General features: G+C 49.1%; 1 protein-coding gene across 2 annotated transcripts; it reads left to right on the top strand.

Annotated features, from left to right (window-relative positions):
* The first annotated feature begins 1,710 nt into the window (after nucleotides 1–1,710).
* Nucleotides 1,711–11,060, top strand: ASL (argininosuccinate lyase). 2 transcript variants are annotated; one of them, XM_016138539.2, is made up of 17 exons: nucleotides 1,711–1,834; nucleotides 2,017–2,071; nucleotides 5,027–5,221; nucleotides 5,613–5,696; nucleotides 5,995–6,051; nucleotides 6,196–6,293; nucleotides 7,454–7,531; nucleotides 7,604–7,681; nucleotides 8,072–8,124; nucleotides 8,442–8,504; nucleotides 8,686–8,800; nucleotides 8,927–9,011; nucleotides 9,122–9,181; nucleotides 9,440–9,523; nucleotides 10,408–10,488; nucleotides 10,645–10,751; nucleotides 10,858–11,055. In XM_016138539.2, the coding sequence occupies exons 2-17, from the start codon at nucleotides 2,060–2,062 to the stop codon at nucleotides 11,000–11,002; spliced, it is 1,395 nt and encodes a 464-aa protein (XP_015994025.2). In that variant the 5' UTR covers nucleotides 1,711–1,834; nucleotides 2,017–2,059; the 3' UTR covers nucleotides 11,003–11,055. The 2 variants fall into 2 exon arrangements, with proteins under 2 accessions (XP_015994025.2, XP_036081514.1); XM_036225621.1 differs by lacking the exon at nucleotides 5,027–5,221 and having other exon boundaries at nucleotides 10,858–11,060.
* Nucleotides 11,061–19,383: the final 8,323 nt, after the last annotated feature.

Genomic DNA, 19,383 nt, shown 5'->3' with positions numbered 1-19,383 from the left:
TGTCCACTTTAGTGTCTATTTTCAGGGCCTTAGCTGCACACTCCTTTGATTTGTCTGGATAGTTTTCTTCACAAGCCTTTCCACTGCCTCCTTGTCTTCCTCCTGCTCCAAGTCCCCTCTCCCAACCTTGCAGTGGCCTCCACTCAGGTCAAGCTTGCTATTTGCAACAAGCAAACCTGGGGTAACAGTCTCTCTTCTGTCATGTATGCCCATGGGCACATCCTACAACCCCTACCCCTTGCAGCTTAAGTTTCTTCATCTGTAAACAGGATTGTTGCGAAGATGAAATGAGATTAGTCATGTGAAGTCTTTAGTGCAGATCCTGGAACCTGATGAGTTACCCACATTAGGTATTGTAGTTATACCCCTGCCCTCAAATATCTTCCCTAACTCCTTTTCAAGTCTCAATTCATTTGCCAAAGGGTTTGGCTCCTGTTTGTTGCTGGGTATTCAGGAATGTGACTTCCTTTTGCAGACTATCAGTGGCTTTCACACTTGGCTTCCCAGGAACAGATGTTAGGCTTCAGACACTAACAGTGTCTGCCACGTGCTCTCTCAGTTTTCAAGACCAGATGGCTCATAGCTGATCTCATGGGTTTTCCTGACCACCTAGTGGCCTGCTGGGAGGCACAAAGGTAAAATGGATAAAGTCTTGCTTCCAAGGAGCTCACATTTCAGTGGGGGAGAAGACCCAGAAGCCATAACTATAGAGCTCTCAATTCAGGGAAAGACTGCTAGATTCTCCTATGGTCAGGATCCCTCAGGAGCACCTGGATCCAAGATCCACCAGGATCAGCTGAGGGTTTTCCTGATACTGATGATGCTTGGCTAGAATACTGTTGGAGAAGACAGACAGAGAGGGAAGGACATTGCAGGCATAGGGAAGAGCATTTAAGAAGTCTTGATCCATTCTAGGAACTCCACTCCTGAGTGAAGGCTAAAACCTTCAACCCACAAAGCTTCCCAGTCATTGGTCTCTCTGACCTACAGGTCGCACACCAAATTCTCTCTCTTGACATTCAAAGCCCTTCATAATCTTGCCCCACCTCTTCTCCCCACCCCCATCTTCAAGCCCTGACCCTTTGTTATAGCCACTCAGATGGTTTCCTGTTTTCCAAGCAGGCTATTTACATTCTGGCCTCCAGGCCCTCGCCCAGGCTACTCTCTCTGCTGAGAAGGTTGTCATATTTACTGAGCTCTCTCATTTTCCAAGATCCAACTCAAGGAGCATCACTAAAAGCCCTTCCAGGGCAGGAGTTACAGGCTGTACCCCCAGTGCCTAGAACCCAGACTGTTATTTTTGTTGAATAATCAGTTAATCATGTCAAGGAAATCTTCCCTGAGTAACCAAGATAGACACCCGCTCTGCTCTGCACTTCCCTCTGTGACTTCTTGTCCCCTCCTTCCCCCGCGCACACCTTGTCCATGCTTTGTCCATGCTCCTTGAGGTGGCGTCATTTCTTATGCTGAGTTCCTTTTCTTCATTATCTAACTGTACCTAGCGCATAACTCTGTACGATTGGCATGCCATTTCACATTATGTATCTGGTGGGCACCTCCAGGCCCGCCCGGCGTCTTCGCCTCTACCCCTAGCCCGCATCTCCAAGGGCCTAAAATATTTCCTGGAGTTGCTTTGCCCAAAACTGGGCTCGTGACGACCCCGCCCACAGCCGGGATTGAAGGGCGGAAGCAAAATCCACCTCGCCCGGCCTTCTGGGATTGGTGCCGCCGTGGCCAGGAGGCGGGGACCGGTCACGGCAAACGCCGACGCACTCCTGGACAGAAAAGGCCTGCGGGGTGGCAGGCCGAAGGCAAACCGAGCGGCCAGGCGGAGGTGAGTACGCGGTGGCCGAATGTGGGGGACGGGCAGGAGCGGAGGACACCAAGGACCGAGGCGCTGCCCACGTCCACCTCGCCACCTCCTGCACTCTGCTAAGGGTGGAGCCCGAAGCTGGCCCCGCCCCAGGGACTGCGCTTGGGGGCCGAGGAGGTCATCAGCCGGGTCTTGTCTTCCAGATCCCGAGGCTCGAAGCTCCTGGACCACGAGGAACCACCCAACATGGCATCGGAGGTAAGTGGGGCATCAGGGACCCCGGTCCTGCGAGCCTTCAAAGCAGGGGAAGGGGCGCCCTGAGAGTCAGCTACGGCCGGGACCATGGGGATGCTTTGGTGCCAGACTTGTCTCCGGCAGCCCTCCTGATAATTGTCCTTCCAGTCTCCAGGCGGTGGGCACTCCCTGGGGCACCTGCCAGAACCCGGGAGAGACCTTTGTCCCTCTCCCACCACTCCTCGGGCCGGGCCGTCAGTGTAGCAAAGCACCCAAAACGCACCGCTGGCAAGGTGGTCCTGCCCAGACCTCCTGCTGTAGCAATTGTCCCTGTGTAGCAGAGTCCACATGACTCTGGCAGGTAAAAAGAGCCAGGAGGTAGAGGGCAGCCCCAGCGGCCCCAGTGCCAGAAGTTTCCTGTCTCACTGGTCTCTCTTCATTAGAGTTAGGGGCGGGGGAGGGGGGGGCGGGGGCGGGACTCCTGGGTTCTCTTCCTGACCACTGAGTGTTAGGAGTCTGAGGCACAGGTTCCTTTCCTTGGGCCTCATTTGATTTTTCTGGCAAATGGGGGTAATAATAGCTGTCTGCCTCCCTCTGGCAGGTACTGGATCATGAGGTCACTGCTTTGAATCCTTTGGGTAAAAGGGGCTGTTCACTTGATCTCAGTTGAGGGGCCTGAAAAGCAGGAGGTCTTGGTTCCAGTGTGTTAGTGCCCTCATTAGCTGGCAATTCACTTCCTCCTGGGCCTCGTTTTGTTCATCTGAGTAACTGGGATAATAGTGTCTGTGCTGCTGGCTTCTGGGTCGTGGTGGTGGGCTGGGGGCAGGGCCTGGACTTTGGAGCCAAACGGACTTGGTTTCTGAAGCAGTCACTCGATCTCCCTGAACCTCCCATTTGTAAAATAGGGGTGACAGTGCCTGCCTTGTAGGAGGGTGTAACCCCACATATAGAATGCCTAGCACAGGGCCAAGCAATATGTTCAACAAATGGTGGTTAATGATACTAACAGTAACAACATAGGTATTTCCCTTGTGCATGCTCATATTGACTGTTCATTCATCGTAGCCCAACCCAGTGCCCCTGGCCTTTGCCCCAAAGGAATCATTCTGGCCCAGTTGTGCCCTGGTTTGGACCAGTGCTCTCTCCCACCACATTGGACCTCCCCTTCTCCTCAGTGCCCACCCAGGTGGTGGCATCTCACTCTGACATCTGTCTGGGGTCCTTTGAAGCCTGCCAGTGGGGCAGAAGCTTGGCCCCAACACAGAATGGGCTGCTTTCAGGAGACTAGGGCACCAGGTGACCCCTGTTTGCCCCAGGCCATCTGTGCGCTGGCACTAATTAGTTTAGCTGCAGCTTCTCTTGTTAAGTAGTTGTTATTACTAACGACCCAGGCAGGGAATCCAGGGGCCTGCCAGAGGCAGTGCCAGACCTCTGATTGAGGGGCAGGCTGGCTCTCCATCCTTGCTGGCTGGCCCTGGCCCTCTGGCCCCAGTAGTCAGAACTGGGGCCTCAAGTAGTGCTTTGCTGGAGATCTAGGCTTGCTGGGGCAGCAGAGAAGTAAGGGGGCAGTCCCAGATCAAAAGGCTGAGGGGAGCGGGGACTGTTTCTGCAGGCAGAGTCCTCTGTTGGCCAAGGCAACTGAGGGCTCAGCTCAGAGCTTGGGGCCAGAGCATGGTAGAGGCCCCATGGTGGACATAGAAGCCCAGCTAAGGCACACCCTGGGCTCAGCAGTCTTCAGCCTTTTCCTTAGTAATACCTAGAATTTACTGAGTCCTTACTGAGTGCCAGGCACTGTGCTATGTATGCACTTGGCAAATATCAAAATTTATCAATCCCGAGGCTTAGAGAGATTATATAACATGCCCACGGTCAGGTGACTAACAGAAGTCCAAGACATTACAGGGGAACTGAAGAGGACATATCCCCTGTGGCCACTTAAACCCCACTCCACAGAAAAGATGCCAGTGAAGTATGCCCACCTCCATCCCGGCACACTGTCCTCCGATCCTTGGCACTCTGGGCCTTCGGACTGATTTTCAAGAGTTCTGTATCACCCCCATCTGCCCTATGCCCTGGCCTATGCCCTCTTTCAAAGCAGACATTTCTCTATCCCATTCCTCTACTCTTGGCTCCTGGAGGACAGAGGGTCAGCAAGTGACCTCCTGGAAGGCCAGCGATAATGGATGTGTCAGAGGTGCTTTTCAAAAATGTGGTGGGTGTTGAAACCTTAGGCCCTGCCCCAAGTATGGGGAGATGCAGGTAACTGGAGCCTGATTGGGCCCCTCAGGTGCCTCCTTGCCTGCCTCTACAGCAAAAGTTCAGATCAGGAGAGCTAGCAGAGGTGTCCTGACAGAATGTGGGGTTCAGACCATGGGCTGTGATTCAGACTACTGGGCTGCAGACCTGGCTCTATCCCCCCACCCCCGACCCCTAGTGAGGGCAAGCCTCATAACTGCTCTGTGCCTCGGTTTCCCCTTCTCTGTAGCAGAATGGTATTGGTACCCACTTCAGAAGGTTGCTGTCAGTGCATGGCAAGCAATTAGAATGGTGCCTGGCAAATAGAATTCAGCATGTGTTGTGCCAGTATTACTATTGTTATCATTGGTACATCAGAGCTGGATTCAAACTCTGGATTCCAGAGTGACTTCTCACCTTGGTCAGTGGCAGGAAAGGCCCCAGAAGTTTTGCTGTGGTCTCAGGAGTGTCTTGTACCCTGCCACCATTTCCCTGGAGCAGTTTCATGTGGTGAGAAAGAGCCCTAACTTCAGTGCACAGCCACGTTCCCACAGTTACTCTCTGAGTGACTTTGGCCAAGTTCCTGACTCTTTCTGAGCCTCAGTTTCCTTATTGTCCAGTGAGAATAATCTTGCCTGCTGGCTCCCACCTCCATCACACTTGATAACTCTCCTGAAGGCCCTTTTAAGAGGCACTGTTCTCGATGGGCAAAAGGATACTAATGGCTCCTGCTCTCCTGGCCAGAGTGGGAAGCTGTGGGGTGGCCGGTTTGTGGGTGCAGTGGACCCCATCATGGAGAAGTTCAACTCGTCTATCACCTACGACCGACACCTGTGGGAAGTGGATGTGCAGGGCAGCAAGGCCTATAGCCGAGGCCTGGAGAAAGCAGGGATCCTCACCAAGGTTGAGATGGACCAGATACTCCATGGCCTGGACAAGGTACTCTCCATGCCCCAAGGCCCACCCAAGAGCCCCTCCCTATGGCCCGAGCTCCCACCAAATCTCTGAGCGCAGATTGCAGTATCATCCCAAGCTCCTCAGTTTTTGTGGTTATACACCTAGCAAGATGCCCTTTACCCAGGTGCTGTGCTCACTGTCTCTTGTCAACCTTTGACACCCCATGGCCTCATGGCTCATAGACAAAGGTGCATTGGGCCTGAGATGCTCCCTTGGGGGTGGGAGCACACAGACCCTTCCTGTGGATCACTCCCAGGACTCAGCTCCAATACAGGAACAGTCAGTGTTCAGGGTGAGAGTGCGAACAGTGCTGGGCCTTCTTGGCCAATGATGCCCACCCGCCTGACCCCCGAGTCGCTGCCATGTGCTATAGGTAGCTGAGGAGTGGGCCCAGGGCACCTTCAAACTGAACCCCAATGATGAGGACATCCATACGGCCAATGAGCGGCGTCTGAAGGTACAACTATCTCCCACCCCTCTGGCCTCCTCTTTCTGCCTTTCCCTGGGCTACTTTGAGCATAAGCACCAATCATTCTGTTCCCTTTGTCATTGGAAGAGGTACAGATGGGAATTCAGGACAGGAGGCCTCAGCAGAGATGGCAGAGACTTGGGCGGGACCAAGACCAAGGCCCTGGGACATGAAAGGGGGAGGAGGTGTGGAATATAGGGTGGGAAGGAAGCACATTCACCTGGGCAGGCCCCACTAGACCATGAGTAAGCAGCAGACCTTGACCCACACATCCCTCCACCTCTAGGAGCTCATTGGTGAAACAGCAGGGAAACTGCACACAGGACGAAGTCGGAATGACCAGGTGCCACCAGCTCCTCCACCCCTCTACCCTGTGCTTCCCAACCTTGGGGAGCTCAGACAGCTGAGTTAGAGTTCTGCAGAGGTCCCAGCTCCCCAGGGAAGCCACACATCTACCTCCCTGAATGCCACCTCCTCCCCCCTACAGGTGGTCACAGATCTCAGGCTGTGGATGCGGCAGAATTGCTCGACACTCTCTGCTCTCCTCTGGGAGCTCATCAGAACCATGGTGGATCGGGCAGAGGCGTGAGTCTCCTGGGGACACCCAGGTGGAAGAGACGGGCATGAGGGCAGCCAGGATCTCTTCTCTCCTGAGACAGTTTGAATAGCAGACCTAAGTGGCAGGGATGAAGAAGGTAAGGGAGCCAGGCCCTGGGGTCCACGGGTTCCCAGAACTGCGACTGAGTGAGTCAGAGCAGCCAGGAGCGGGGCATTTCTTTCAGTGTTTCCTACCCCCATGCGCAGCAGGCAAGCTCACCTTTTGAAGATTCATAAGCAAGAAACTAAGGCACTGGGCAGATGCCCTGAATCCTAAGGAAAAGGGCTGACGGTGCTGGGGCAGCCAGAGTCACTCTTTAGCCTGCCTTTGCCCCATGTTCATCATATGGGGGCTCCCTCCCCCCATCTTCACCTCAAGCTTTGACTTCTGTGCCCTGACTGCTGAGATGTCCGTATTTGGTATTAGAGATAGTGTTGTCCCCCTCCTCTTCCCCGATTCTGTTACCCCTGTTTTACAGGCCTCACCACTTGGGGGAAAACAAGGGCACAAGCAGCATCACCTTGTAGGGGCTGGGAGGAATGAAGAGGGACTGCTGCTGAGTACAGGGTTTCTTTTCTGGGGTAGTGGAATGTTCTAAAATTGATGTGGTGGTGGTTGTACATTAAAGTGTACACTTTAAATGGGTGAATTGTATGTCAGTCATATCTCAATAAAGCCTTTTACTAAAAGTACAAATTAGAACCCACTCACAGCACCTCTGCCCTACCTACTTTGAAGTGCCCCCAGGTCTTCTGGGGCCCTTGGGAGCTTCTCCCATGCTCACAAACATGGCTGCCACCGCCAGGTGGTACCCTGGCTGTACACCTCCTCCCCGGTGCTAGACCCTTCTGAGATTTTGCTTCGAGTTGTAGAGAACCAGGCTGAAGGTGTAATCTGTGCTTGGTCTTGGCCAAGCCTTGCTCTCAGGAGGCCCTACAGCTCTGGCCCACTTCTGACCAGAGCTGTGGGGACTCCTTACAACTCTTGTCCCCAGGAGATCACTCAGTCCCTCGTGCAGGCAGATCCTTTATAGGCTACCCTGCTTTTCCCTGGAAGGGCCCAGGCCTGCAGAGTCTGGGTATCACAGGAAGGCCTTGCCTGAGCCTCTTGAGCCCCTCAGGCCCCCACCCCTACTCTTCCTCCGCAGGGAAAGTGACATCCTCTTCCCAGGGTACACACACCTGCAGAGGGCTCAGCCCATCCGCTGGAGCCATTGGATCCTGAGGTGAGTTGGGACTGTGATGGAAGGGAGGGCCTCCAGGCTGCTCTGACTGTCCTGACCCACTGGCTCCCACAGCCATGCCGTGGCACTGACCAGAGACTCTGAGAGGCTGCTGGAGGTACAGAAGCGGATCAACGTCCTTCCCCTAGGGAGGTGAGTTAGGTCCCAGGACTCCAAGGGTGGAGGCAGAGAGGTTGCTGCCACATAGTTAGCATGGCCCTTGAGGGTTGACAGGAGAGGAGCCAGGAAGGACAGAGAGAAACAGAAAGCCAGGGACCCTGCATGGACTCCTATTTCTCTCTAAAATGTGGACAACCAAGCTAGCAAGTGTGTCAGCAAGGGCAGGGCTCTCCAGAGCAGCTCCAGAGAGCCAGCCAGTTGCCCACAGCCTGCCATTTCCCCTTCATGGGAATAAGTGTCAGACACCAAGCTGACTGAGCTATAGCCCTGGCAAGCAGAGCTCAACTCTGGGTGTGCATGTGTGCATGTGCCAGGGCCTGTTTGCCAGGAGCCCTGGTCACTCAGAATCCCCTGTCCCTGCAGTGGGGCCATTGCAGGCAATCCTCTGGGTGTGGACCGAAAGCTGCTCCAAGCAGGTGAGTCCCCGCTCCCTGGGAGATCACTATCAGCTCCCACCGGGTCTTGCAGAGAGGGCAAGGGTCTGGGTGACACCTTCATTTCTTACCTATGGACACTGAAGTTAGAGAGACAAGGGAAGGCCTGTGGTGGGGGTGCATGGCCCTGGGTAGACTCAGGGTTCCCGCCTCCCTCCTGGGTCCTGTACAAGAGATCTTCCCTCCTCTCTGAAATGGGTCCCAGGGGAGGTGGGTGGCCAACCTCATTCCTGGTCGAGGAGGCCGCTCCTTCCCCTCCAGCCCAGCCCTATTGCCTTCCACTTTTCCCCTTCGTCCAGAACTGAACTTCGGGGCCATCACTGTCAACAGCATGGATGCCACCAGTGAGCGAGACTTTGTGGGTGAGTCCTAGGGGCCAACCCACCTATTCTCTGGACAGTTTCCCACTGTTGTTTGCTAGCCCTGGCTTCTCTCCAGTCTCCTCCCACCCCCCATATGGTCTGCCTGGAGATTCTCTAGGATGGGTTAGGAACAAGAGAGGCCTGGTGACCAGAGAGCCTGCTCTCCCTTTCCTCCCACAAGCTGAGTTCCTGTTCTGGGCTTCGCTGTGCATGACCCATCTCAGCAGGATGGCTGAAGATCTCATCCTCTATGGCACCAAGGAATTCAGCTTTGTGCAGCTCTCAGATGCCTACAGGTAAAGCTGCACTTTGCCTTGTCCCAGCTCTGCTCCCCCCAGCATGACTTTCCTCCTCTTCACCCTAGTTATCAGACCAGACAAGGGGTAGGAGAGCCCCTTGAGCCCCAGCATCTCTGTCCCCAGCACTGGAAGCAGTCTGATGCCCCAGAAGAAAAACCCAGACAGCCTGGAGCTGATCCGGAGCAAGGCGGGGCGAGTGTTTGGACGGGTGAGGAGGCCAGGGAGTGGGGCAGGGCCTCTGGCCGACCTGGAGGGTCCTGAGGGAACTTCCAGGATGGGCAACGAGGTCCAGCCTCCTGATCCTCACTCCTCTCTCAGTGTGCTGGGCTTTTGATGACGCTCAAGGGACTTCCAAGCACCTACAACAAGGACTTACAGGTGCAAATATGGGGCAGGGGGGACCCAACAGCATATGTACCACATGCTAGTTCTCAGGGCCCTGGTACTTATAAGCAGGGGTCCTACAGAATTTCTGCCTTTCGTCCTATGTACTTAGCCCTTGACTACCCTGAGAGCTCTCTCTCCTCCCTCGGTGAGGGGTGTGCAGGGTGCCGAGTGTTCCCAGTGGAAGGGAGTGAGGGTGCCCGGTGGGGGATGGGGCTGCTGGGCCCTCACGTCTTCCCATGCGCCTACCAGGAGGACAAGGAAGCTGTGTTTGAAGTGTCAGATACCATGAGCGCTGTCCTCCAGGTGGCCACTGGCGTCATCTCTACGCTGCAGGCAAGATATGCCTCTTCTCCTCAAGGTCCCTAAACTCAGGCGGGCATGCCAAGAGGGTAATCTTGAGAGGAGGTGAGGGCAGGTGGTCCAGAAGACCTGGGGCAGGGAGAGGGCTATGTGCTTGTTCCTTCCCTTAAGGAACAGTGAAGGGACAAAATTTAGGGTACTGCAATAGAATGGAAATGGATTAGAATCAAGGAGTCTGATCATATGGCCTGACTAGATTTCTTTTTTAATCCTTTATTATGGGAAATTTCAGTATACAGCAGTCGAGCGAATGTATAACAAATCCCTACATACCGACACCCAGCTTTGACAATAGTCACTTCATGGTCGTTCTTGCCTCAGCAGCTATCTTTACCCATTATCACCCCTCACACCGCCCCCCGCCCTTTTTGAAAGAAATCCCCATCTTCATATCGTTACATCTCTAAATAGTTCAGGGGGTGTCTATAAAGCAGTGGTCCTCAAAGAGTGGTTCTGGGACCAGCAGCATCAGCATCATCTAAGAACTTCATAGAAGTAGTCAGTCCTAGGCCTCGCTCTAGACCTATTGTATCAGAGATTCCAGGGGTAGGACGCAGCGATTTGTATTTCTGGTAAATCCTCCAGGTGATTCTGATGCATGCTAAAGGTAAGGACTCTGAAAAGTTAAAGGCAACCCCAGTAGCACACCTAAAAATTATCAACAATTTTGAAAAGATAGCTAGAGCAGAGAGAGGAGAACAGAGTGGGAGAGAGTGGATCTTTCTGAGGCAGGGGACATCCTGAAGGTGTCAGCCCCAGGCCTGTACTCTCAACAAGGATGAGGGTATAGGCCCGGGGCTGGCACCTTCAGGCCCCAGGGTCCCCAGGACTTATTATTCCTACGCCCATGCCCCCAGATTCACCCTGAGAACATGGCGCGGGCTCTTAGTCCTGACATGCTGGCCACTGACCTCGCCTACTATCTGGTCCGCAAAGGGGTATGTGTGGGGCTCCTGGGGTGGGTGGGTGATGGAAGGGCGATGCTGCCCCCACCACCCTTCACCAGGGGTGGTCAAGGAGGGCGTGGGCACCCAGAGCAGACCAGGCAGCAGAGGCAGCCTGTGTCAGCACTGCCTTCCACCTGGCACCCATAGATGCCATTCCGCCAAGCCCACGAGGCCTCTGGGAAAGCTGTGTTCATGGCTGAGACTAAAGGGGTCACCCTCAACCAGCTGTCACTGCAGGAGCTACAGACCATCAGGTGCAGCCCCTCTTCTTCTCCCTCTCCTGCCTCCCAGGGGACAAGGCTGGGTCCCCTGAGGCCAGAGTGGCTGGGCTGCCCTAGCCCATCTCCTTTTTCTTTCCAGCCCCCTGTTCTCTGATGATGTGAGCCATGTGTGGGACTATGGGCACAGTGTGGAGCAGTATGCTGCTCTGGGTGGCACTGCCCGCTCCAGTGTCGACTGGCAGATCGGCCAGGTGCGAGCACTGCTGCGGGCACAACAGGCCTAGACTCCTCCCCATCCCGCTCCCAAATAAAGTGGGCCCGAGAGGAGGCTGCTGCATTTCCTGCCTAGCCTGTTTCTCTGAGCGGTGGGCTTTTGGGGGTCTGTTGAGGGGCAGTGGAGGTCATCAATGAAGTGGAGAGACGGCAAGGATGGCAACTCCCCGGTGCGTAAGGGAGAAGAAAACAGCCATCTCATCAGAGCCTCTGCTCTGGTCAGCCACACCCCCCCCCCCACCCCCTTCATTCCACGGCATCACAGTGACCTGCCTTGGGTGTCATGAGAGGAGTGGCTTCCCTGGAGCCCTGGTGGGACCTGATGGGTTTGGTTAACCCAGTCAGTCCCTGTCCATCTTCCTTCCAAGTGTCCTCTAGGCTCCTCTGCTCCCATTCTGCCCTCGCTTAAACCACCCACTCTTGGACCATCCGGCACAACTACAGCATTGCCCTCCTGAGGGGAATGAGATATTTGGTGTGTGATGTCTGGCCCTAAGTGAGCTTCATACACAGGTTAAGAAGATGCCTTCTCCACCCTAGAGAGTGATATGCAGATAAATTCCCAGGCCTGGCACACAGTAAGTGTTAATAACAGTGAGTCCCCAGAGTCAGTGGAGGTGCAGAGACCTCTTCTACAGGAATCTCACCAAAGTCCTGATAAGAAATATCTGAAATTTACACTTTATTAACAACAAAGATAAACAAGCTAAACTCAAGAATGATAACCCCTCCCAAGTGATTCTGGGAGCAGTGAAAAGACTAAAGAAGCAAAACTTCAACAGTGGGGACACAACACTGAAATCCATAAAGGGTTAGAGCTACAGGTCACAGATAAAATCAAGAGCAGCAGTCCCCAACCTTTTTGATGCCAGGGAGCTGTGCTCCTATGAGCACCTATTGCCTAATGATCTGAGCTGGAGCTGGGGCGGTGATGCTAGCCGTTAACCTACCTCCTGCTGTGCAACCCAGTTCCTAAGAGGTCACGAACCGGTACCAGTCTGCGACCCAGGGGTTAGGGACCCCTGTTCTAGAGTAATGGTTCTCAAAATTTGGTTCCTGACACTTAATACCTGGAATAAGTGTCATGAATTGTTATAAATGGAAACTTGCAGGCTCCACTGAGACATTCTAAATCAGGTTGTGGGTAGGGCCTAGGGAACTGGTTTAACAAATTCTTCAGGTGTTGCTGATGTGTGCTCTAGTCTGATAATCACTGGCTTCTAGAACTTTGTTAAACTCGCTGCAGATCAGCAACATCAGCCTCCCCTGGGTCTCACCCTGCCCTGATTCAGAATCTGCATTTTAACAAACTTCACTGGTGCTTCTTGTGCATATTAACGTCAGAATCACTGATCCAGAGAATGCTTAAGATCTAGTCTCAGAAATGAAGGAGGGACTTAATGTCCATTGGACAGCTGATAGGATTAAGACAGTAATTGTCATACACATGACACAGGGAACAGAGCCTGATCTTACCAGGCACACTCCTATCTAACTGGGAACTCTATTTTCAGACAATCCTATGAAAAGTGCCCCATTAACCTAAACTAGAATCAGCCTCCCAGTGCTTCCCACCAGTGATCCTGGCCACATGTGGTCTGACCTGAACAGAAGGAATCAGCCTCTCATAGCTCAAGGAGAGCAAGAGTTTGTGTAGCTTTTCTCCAGACTCTGCCCTTGTCTGTTTCTATGCTGCTACCAACTGGCTTAATCTTTTCCTCTTGTCTACTTAAAAATTTTTTACACCAAAGCTCCGTATAACCTTGTATTGGTTTCCTATTGTTGCCGGAACAAATTACCACACACTTGATGTCTTAATATAACATAATTCTTGAGGTCAGAAGTCTGAAATGGATTTGACTGGGACAAAACAAGTGTCAGCAGGAAATGCTTCTTCCAGTGGCTCTGGAGGAGAGTGTGTTTCCTTGCCTTTTCCAGTTTCTAGAGGCACCTGTATTCTTGTCTTACAGCCCCTTCGATCTTCAAGGCCGGCAGTGTAACATCTTCAAATCTCTCAGACTCTGACCCTGGGCTTTCATTGTCACATCTTCTGACTGATTAGGTATTTTTCTGCCTCTTGTAAGGACTCTTCTAGTTACTTTCAATGCACCTGTATAAACTAAGATAATCTCTCGAGATCCTTAACTGAGTCACATCTGCAAAGTTCCATTTACTATGTTAGATAACATTCACAAGTTTGGAGGTTATTCAGTCTATTACATTCTGCTGTTTGGCTCTCAAAGATGAACATCCATCCCATATGCAAAATACATTCACTCCATCCCAAGTTCCCCCAAAGTCTCAAGCCATCACAGCATTCACTCATGTTCTAAATTTCATCAAAATCTCATCAGTTCAAACGCCCCGTATTTCATCACCTAAATTAGCTATGATAGAGTGAGACTGGGAACAATTCATCCTGGGGCAAAATTCTCCAGGAACCTATGAAACTCATGATTGTGGTAAGTTCACACATAATAAACTCAAGAAACAAATTACTCCCCAAATACAATGATAGGTTAGGCATAGGATAATAGTTACAGACATTTCAATTTAAAAAGGAAGAAAATGGAAAGACAAAATGAGTCACTGGTTCCAAGCAATTTTGAAATCCAATGTGAAAAACTCTAAGAGGTTTCAATGCCTGGGAATAATCCTTATGGCTCTTGGCTCTGCCCCCTGGGCCTGCACCACTTCCCCAGTTTCTTCTTCCTAAAGTATGGTACATGCTTACAGTTGAATGACATATCGGTCTGTTTTCTGCCTGTAGAATTCTGAAGGAACTTTGAAAACCTTTATTTTTCTCCTCTCTATTCCTTTTAGTTGAGGCTGGTAGTGATTTCGCTGGTATAACATTCTCAAGAACTTTGTGAGTTTCCTGTGTTTGTCACAGGAGTTCACTTCATTAGACAGTAGGTTCCTCCAAAGATCTTTACTGGATAATTCCATCTCTATTTCTGGCTTCTGCTGAGATATCTCGGGGGATCCATGAGTCATGTGCCAACCCTTTTTAAAGAGCACACTTGACAGAATATTCTGACCTTTTGATCCTTTCCAGGCATTAGCAAAAGGTTGTCCAACCATACCCTAGGCTTTCTAAAGCATGCTTTCCTGACAGCGAATCTCCTAATTTTAGGATTTTTGCAAAGCTGAAAATTTCCCAAATCATCAAGTTCTGGTTTCTGTTTTCTTAACAGTTTTTATCCCAATCTCTCTCTCTTTCTCTGTCTCTCTCTTTATTTTTTTCTTGCATCTTATACTCTTGGCTGCAAGGGATGCTGAAAAGCAAGTGCCAGGCAAAATGAATGAGGTTGTCTTATTAGCTCTTATTCTAAACTTTAGTTATCCATTGTGTATTGGGGCAGGACCCACTTCACTGAGCCTGTTGTCTTCTGAACAAATCGGGATCTATAACTAAGGAAGACAGGAAAGGAGCAATGGCTGTTAGTTTAGTAGCTTATGGTATCCAAAAAGATGAGTAGTGCCCTATTGAAGCACTGAGATTGCACTACAAGTTTTGCAGTCACAAAGTTGGTAGGCTTCAAGTCAACAAAACTCCAGAGGCATATTCTACATGAGTACTGTGGAACTATGTCTCATAGTTTTTTGAAAAAGTACAAATTAAAATTTTCCTTTGTGTAATTCATGCAGTTAAAGTTGGTTTGGTTCTCTCACTTCTGAAAATTTGTCCAGGATTTCATCTATTTTTCTCATATGAAATCACTAATAAAAATAATGATGAGAGAAAGGCTGTGGCCAAAGGCTGATGACATATACTACGAGACCTCTTCTAGCTTACTTTTCATTGGTATTTGGGGGACATGTTTACTCGACCAATTAGGATTATACTTAGTAATGCTGTCATCCATTCTACATTCTTTTTTTTTTTTCAAAAATGAATCATAAAAGACTTTTTCAAATATCTTGCTAAAATCCAAATAGTCTCTTATCCAGGTCCAAAAGAAATCAAGGATGTTATCAAAGGTTTCCAAAAAGTGCTGAAGTTAGTTTTATAGAATTCGTATTTAAGTGAAACTATATGGGGTCCAAGTACCTACCAATGTATTTTCTAAATGCACATTATCCATTCCTTTTACTCATTGTTTCATTTTTTAATAACAATGAGATATAATAAACATGCCATAAAGCACAAATTTTTAAGGCGTTCGGTTTAATAGTTTTTAGTATGTTCAGAGTTGTACAATCATGACCACAATCAATTCTAGAACATCTCATTACCCAAAAAGAAAACTCACAAGAAATTTTGTGCTTCACAGGAAATGAAAGGACATCCACAGAATGGGAAAAACATGTTTGTAAATCATACATCCGGTAAGGGTTTCGTATACAGAATGTGAAATAAACTTTTATAATGTCACCATGAAAAGACAGCCCGATTAAAAATGGTCAGAGTATTCTCCAAATGTACAAATGACCAATAAGTACATGAAAAGATGTTCGACGTCTGTAGTTGTTAGGAAAAATGCAAATCAAAACCAAAACTACATATTGCTTCTTGCTCACTAGGTCTGAGTTAATTTTTGTATATGGTGTAAGGAAAGGATCCAACTACATTCTTTGCCATGTGGAAATCCCTTTGTTTTAGTACCATTTGTTGAAAAGACTCTTCGTACCCAATTGAATTGTCCTTGTATGGTATGTGAATTACACTTCAATAAAGCTGATATAAAAAATACTATTATTTTTAACAAGTACATCTACATGTGCCATACACTGTACTGAATGCACATTAGTTTGCTTAGAATTTATGGGACTCACTTTCTTCCTTTTCTTGAAAGTTTACTGCCTCTTCCAGCCTACCCTGGCTCAGCAGCAGCCATCACATTGCCTACAGTAATTCTGCAAACTCATCAACTTGCTCTAAATCTCAAATTCTTCCTAACTCCTGCAGCCATCTGAATGCTCAAGGTTCAGTCTATAAGCTCAGCCAAACATTCAGTCTTTCACTTATTGCTCATTTTTCCCTCCCCTCTCTATAACATCTAAACCCAAACTTTCACACCTTCAAGCTACCAACCTGATCTTCCTCAAAACCCCTGGAAACCACAAATCTTTCTGATTCTATGGACTTATCTATTTGACATTTCATGTAAATGGGCACATATAATATGTGGCTTTTTGTTCTTGGCTTCTTCTACTTAGCATAATGTTTTCAAGGTTCATTCACCTTGTAGCATGTATCAGAACTTCATTTCTTTTCAAAGGCTGAATAATACTTCATTGAGTGGAAATACCACCTTTTGTTTAACCGTTAATCAGTTGATGGAAGTGAGTAGAGCTGCTAAGAACATTCATGTACTAGTTTAACAAAAACCTCTTCATAACTAACTCCCCTTCATAAGAGGATCATACACCATGAACAAGGGGGATTTTCCTCTAAAATGCAAGATGATTTGACATACAAAAATCAATATAATAAACCCCATTAAGAAGAGGAAAAGAAAAACATGAGAAAAGGAAAAACACATGATCGTTTTCATGCAGAAAAAGCACTTAAAAATTTAACACTCATGATATAAACAACAAACTAGGACTAGAAGCACACTAACTAAATGTAATGAAAAGCCATATATGAATAACCCACAGCGAATAGCATACTCAGTGGTGAAAGATGGAAGCTTTAGGGCCCATCTTAATCCAGATGACTTCATCTTAACTAATTACATCTGCAAGGACCCTATTTTTGATAAGTTTACTATTATGAGTTAAATCATATGACCCAAAAATGACATTTGAAGAGGAAAAAAACTCAATGAAACAAAAAGTTCGTTCTTTGAAAAGATCAACAATATTGACCAACTATTACCTAGACTGTCTTAGTCCATCGAGAATGGTATACCAAAAATACTACACACTGGGTAGCTTCTATACAACGGAAATCTATTTTACACAGTTCTAAAGGTTGGAAGTCCAAGATCAGGGTGATAGCATGGTTGGGTGAGGGCCCTTTTCTGGATCGAAGACTTCTCATTATATCATCACATGACCTCGTGTTTCCCCTTGCACCTGTACCTTCTCTCAATTCACAACAGGTAAGAGTCTTAGTAATTATAATGCTGCAACACCCCAGGAGCTATCACTCTACGTATTAGAGCAACAATCCAGTCTTTGCTTAATGGCCAGAAGGTTGTCTGGTTCCAGAATCCCATCCTGAGGAGTGGCTTTCTAGAGCTACTTCTGGTTGGATTCTTTTGAAAGAAGATCCTAAGACAAAGATCAATTAGATGCGGGCATTTACTTGGGAAGTCATTTTAGGAGTATGGTGGTAGCAGGAAGAGTGAGACAGAGAAAAAGGAAAAACCAATACTAAAGTGCACTATCAAGGTCACCCCTTGACTGTATATGTCTCCCAAAGTTGCCTTCCTAGAGATGGAAAGGCTGAAACATTCCTCTGATGTTTCCTGTGTCCCTATGGATGAGGTGTCTCCAGATTAATACCCATTTCATCCCCACTTCTCAACTCTGTTGCAGAAGCAGAATTTTGCAATTTAGAGCCTGCTTGGGGTAGGATGATGTTGGCAAGGAGTGAGGCTAAGCTTTCAGGGCATTGGTCATTGGTAATTGAACTTTCAGGGAATTCAGCTCTGGCAGAAATCAGAGGCTGTTGAGGGGACAGGACATGGGGCACCAGAGATATCTGCTGTACCACGTGAGCAGTTGTTAGCATCCTTCTTAGGAACAATTGTTAGCACCCCTCTTAGGGTCTGTAGAAGGAGCTCTGGCAAGTGAGGGGCCCTAGAGCTTAAAGTTTTAGCTTCAAGGTTAATCCACCTCTGTAGGGAACTCACATTTGTCCTGAAAGGAATGATTAAGCAGGGATGTTTTTACTCAAGTCAGCTCTCCACACAAGGGTTTGTTCTTTTCCCTGGTCCCCCATCACTCTGGAGTCTCGGGGTCTCTCTCAGGCACACCCTGCCTGATCCTCTGTCTGGCCCTCCTGAATCCCATGGTTCAGGTGAAGGGCAGTCAGGAAGCGTCAGTGTTGTCATGGGCTGTATTGGGATGTTGCTGAGTTTTAAGGACGAGTTCATGTATCTATTGCCTTTTCCAGATAAACTAGAATGAAGATGAAAAAGGTTGGATTTAGCAATTTCGGTGAGGAGGAAATGCCCTGGGGGGCTTATTTCAGGCCAGGGAGGAATTAGTCCCTCAAGGCCACTTTAGATTTTCAAACTGTTCACTAGAAGTCAAGGGGACACATCATTTGCCGGCTATGAGGCAAATCGTCTGACAGATATTTGAGAAAAGACTCAAAATGAAGGCAGGAACTGTCTATGAGAGTTAGAAATCGGTAACTTCCCATGTTTGTTACCTTGGTTTCTCTTTCTTCTTCTGCAGAGTTACTGCCAGGTGAGTCAGAATAGAGAGAGTTTGTGCGGCCATATTTCAGAGCAAGAAAGAGGGAGCTGGTCTCATTGGGAGGGGAGGGGTCTGGGGAAGAGAAGATCCCCCAAGGTGGGTGCTGCCAGCAAGTGAGAAAGATAACAGGGGAGGCAGGTGTGAAGACGTTCCAAAAGAAAAGCTACGGAGTGGTGATTGACTGCAGGGAGACACAAGGTGTTGGTGAAGATTCTTCAGAGGACTTTGAAGAAAAGCCAGGAGAGGACAGCTTCATTCAGAAAAAACTGGAGAGCTCTAGTCTGATAAAGATGTAAGTGTAGAGTAAATGGGGATGTGAAACTAGGAGCCCGCGGGCTGGGAAAAATCTCAGAAGTAGTGGAGTTTTGGAAAATAAAATAATCTACAGTGTAGTCTATAAAATGAGCATCCATGGGAAAAAGTCAAGGAGGTCACAGAACTAAGGTCACTCACAGGAACATGAGTGGGATGGAGAAGGGGCCTGAGCCAAGGGCCAAATTCCTTGGTGAATTCAGAGTGTGTGGGGGTGGGAGTGGGGGATGACTTGGGGGCCAAGGAATATAAAGATGAAGATGTCTGAACTGAATGTCGAATGAGAATGATGAGGAAGAGTTAAGTAGTCAAGGAGGCAGGGCTGCTAGGCAGAGGAAAAAGTGTAAGCTGAGCACAGAGGCATGAGGGAACATGGGAGCCAGGGATGGGTCAGATCATGACAAAGCATGCTAAGGAGTTTGGATTTATCCTCAAGGAGACAGGGGCCTGCTCATTCCTCCTCTTCATCTCCTGTACTCATAATGTTTGGGGCGGGGTCTCAGGGATTATCTTTTGATCCATTTTCTACCTGCCTTTATTCCTGTGCCGACTTCATCCATTCTCAGTGCTGACAACTCCCAGATTTATACTTCCAGATTCATATATTTACATAAGGCTGCCAACTAAGGTAGGGGAAGAAAACTGGCTAATGGGCTTTACCCACCAGGATCTGTTTTTCAGGTTCAGAAGTTCAGAAACT

Source organism: Rousettus aegyptiacus, unplaced genomic scaffold (genome assembly GCF_014176215.1).
Source record: "Rousettus aegyptiacus isolate mRouAeg1 unplaced genomic scaffold, mRouAeg1.p scaffold_m13_p_8, whole genome shotgun sequence".
NCBI classification, from domain to species: domain Eukaryota; kingdom Metazoa; phylum Chordata; class Mammalia; order Chiroptera; family Pteropodidae; genus Rousettus; species Rousettus aegyptiacus.
The sequence above is the reverse complement of the archived record's forward strand: the minus strand, read 5'-3'. Positions and strand labels throughout refer to the sequence as shown.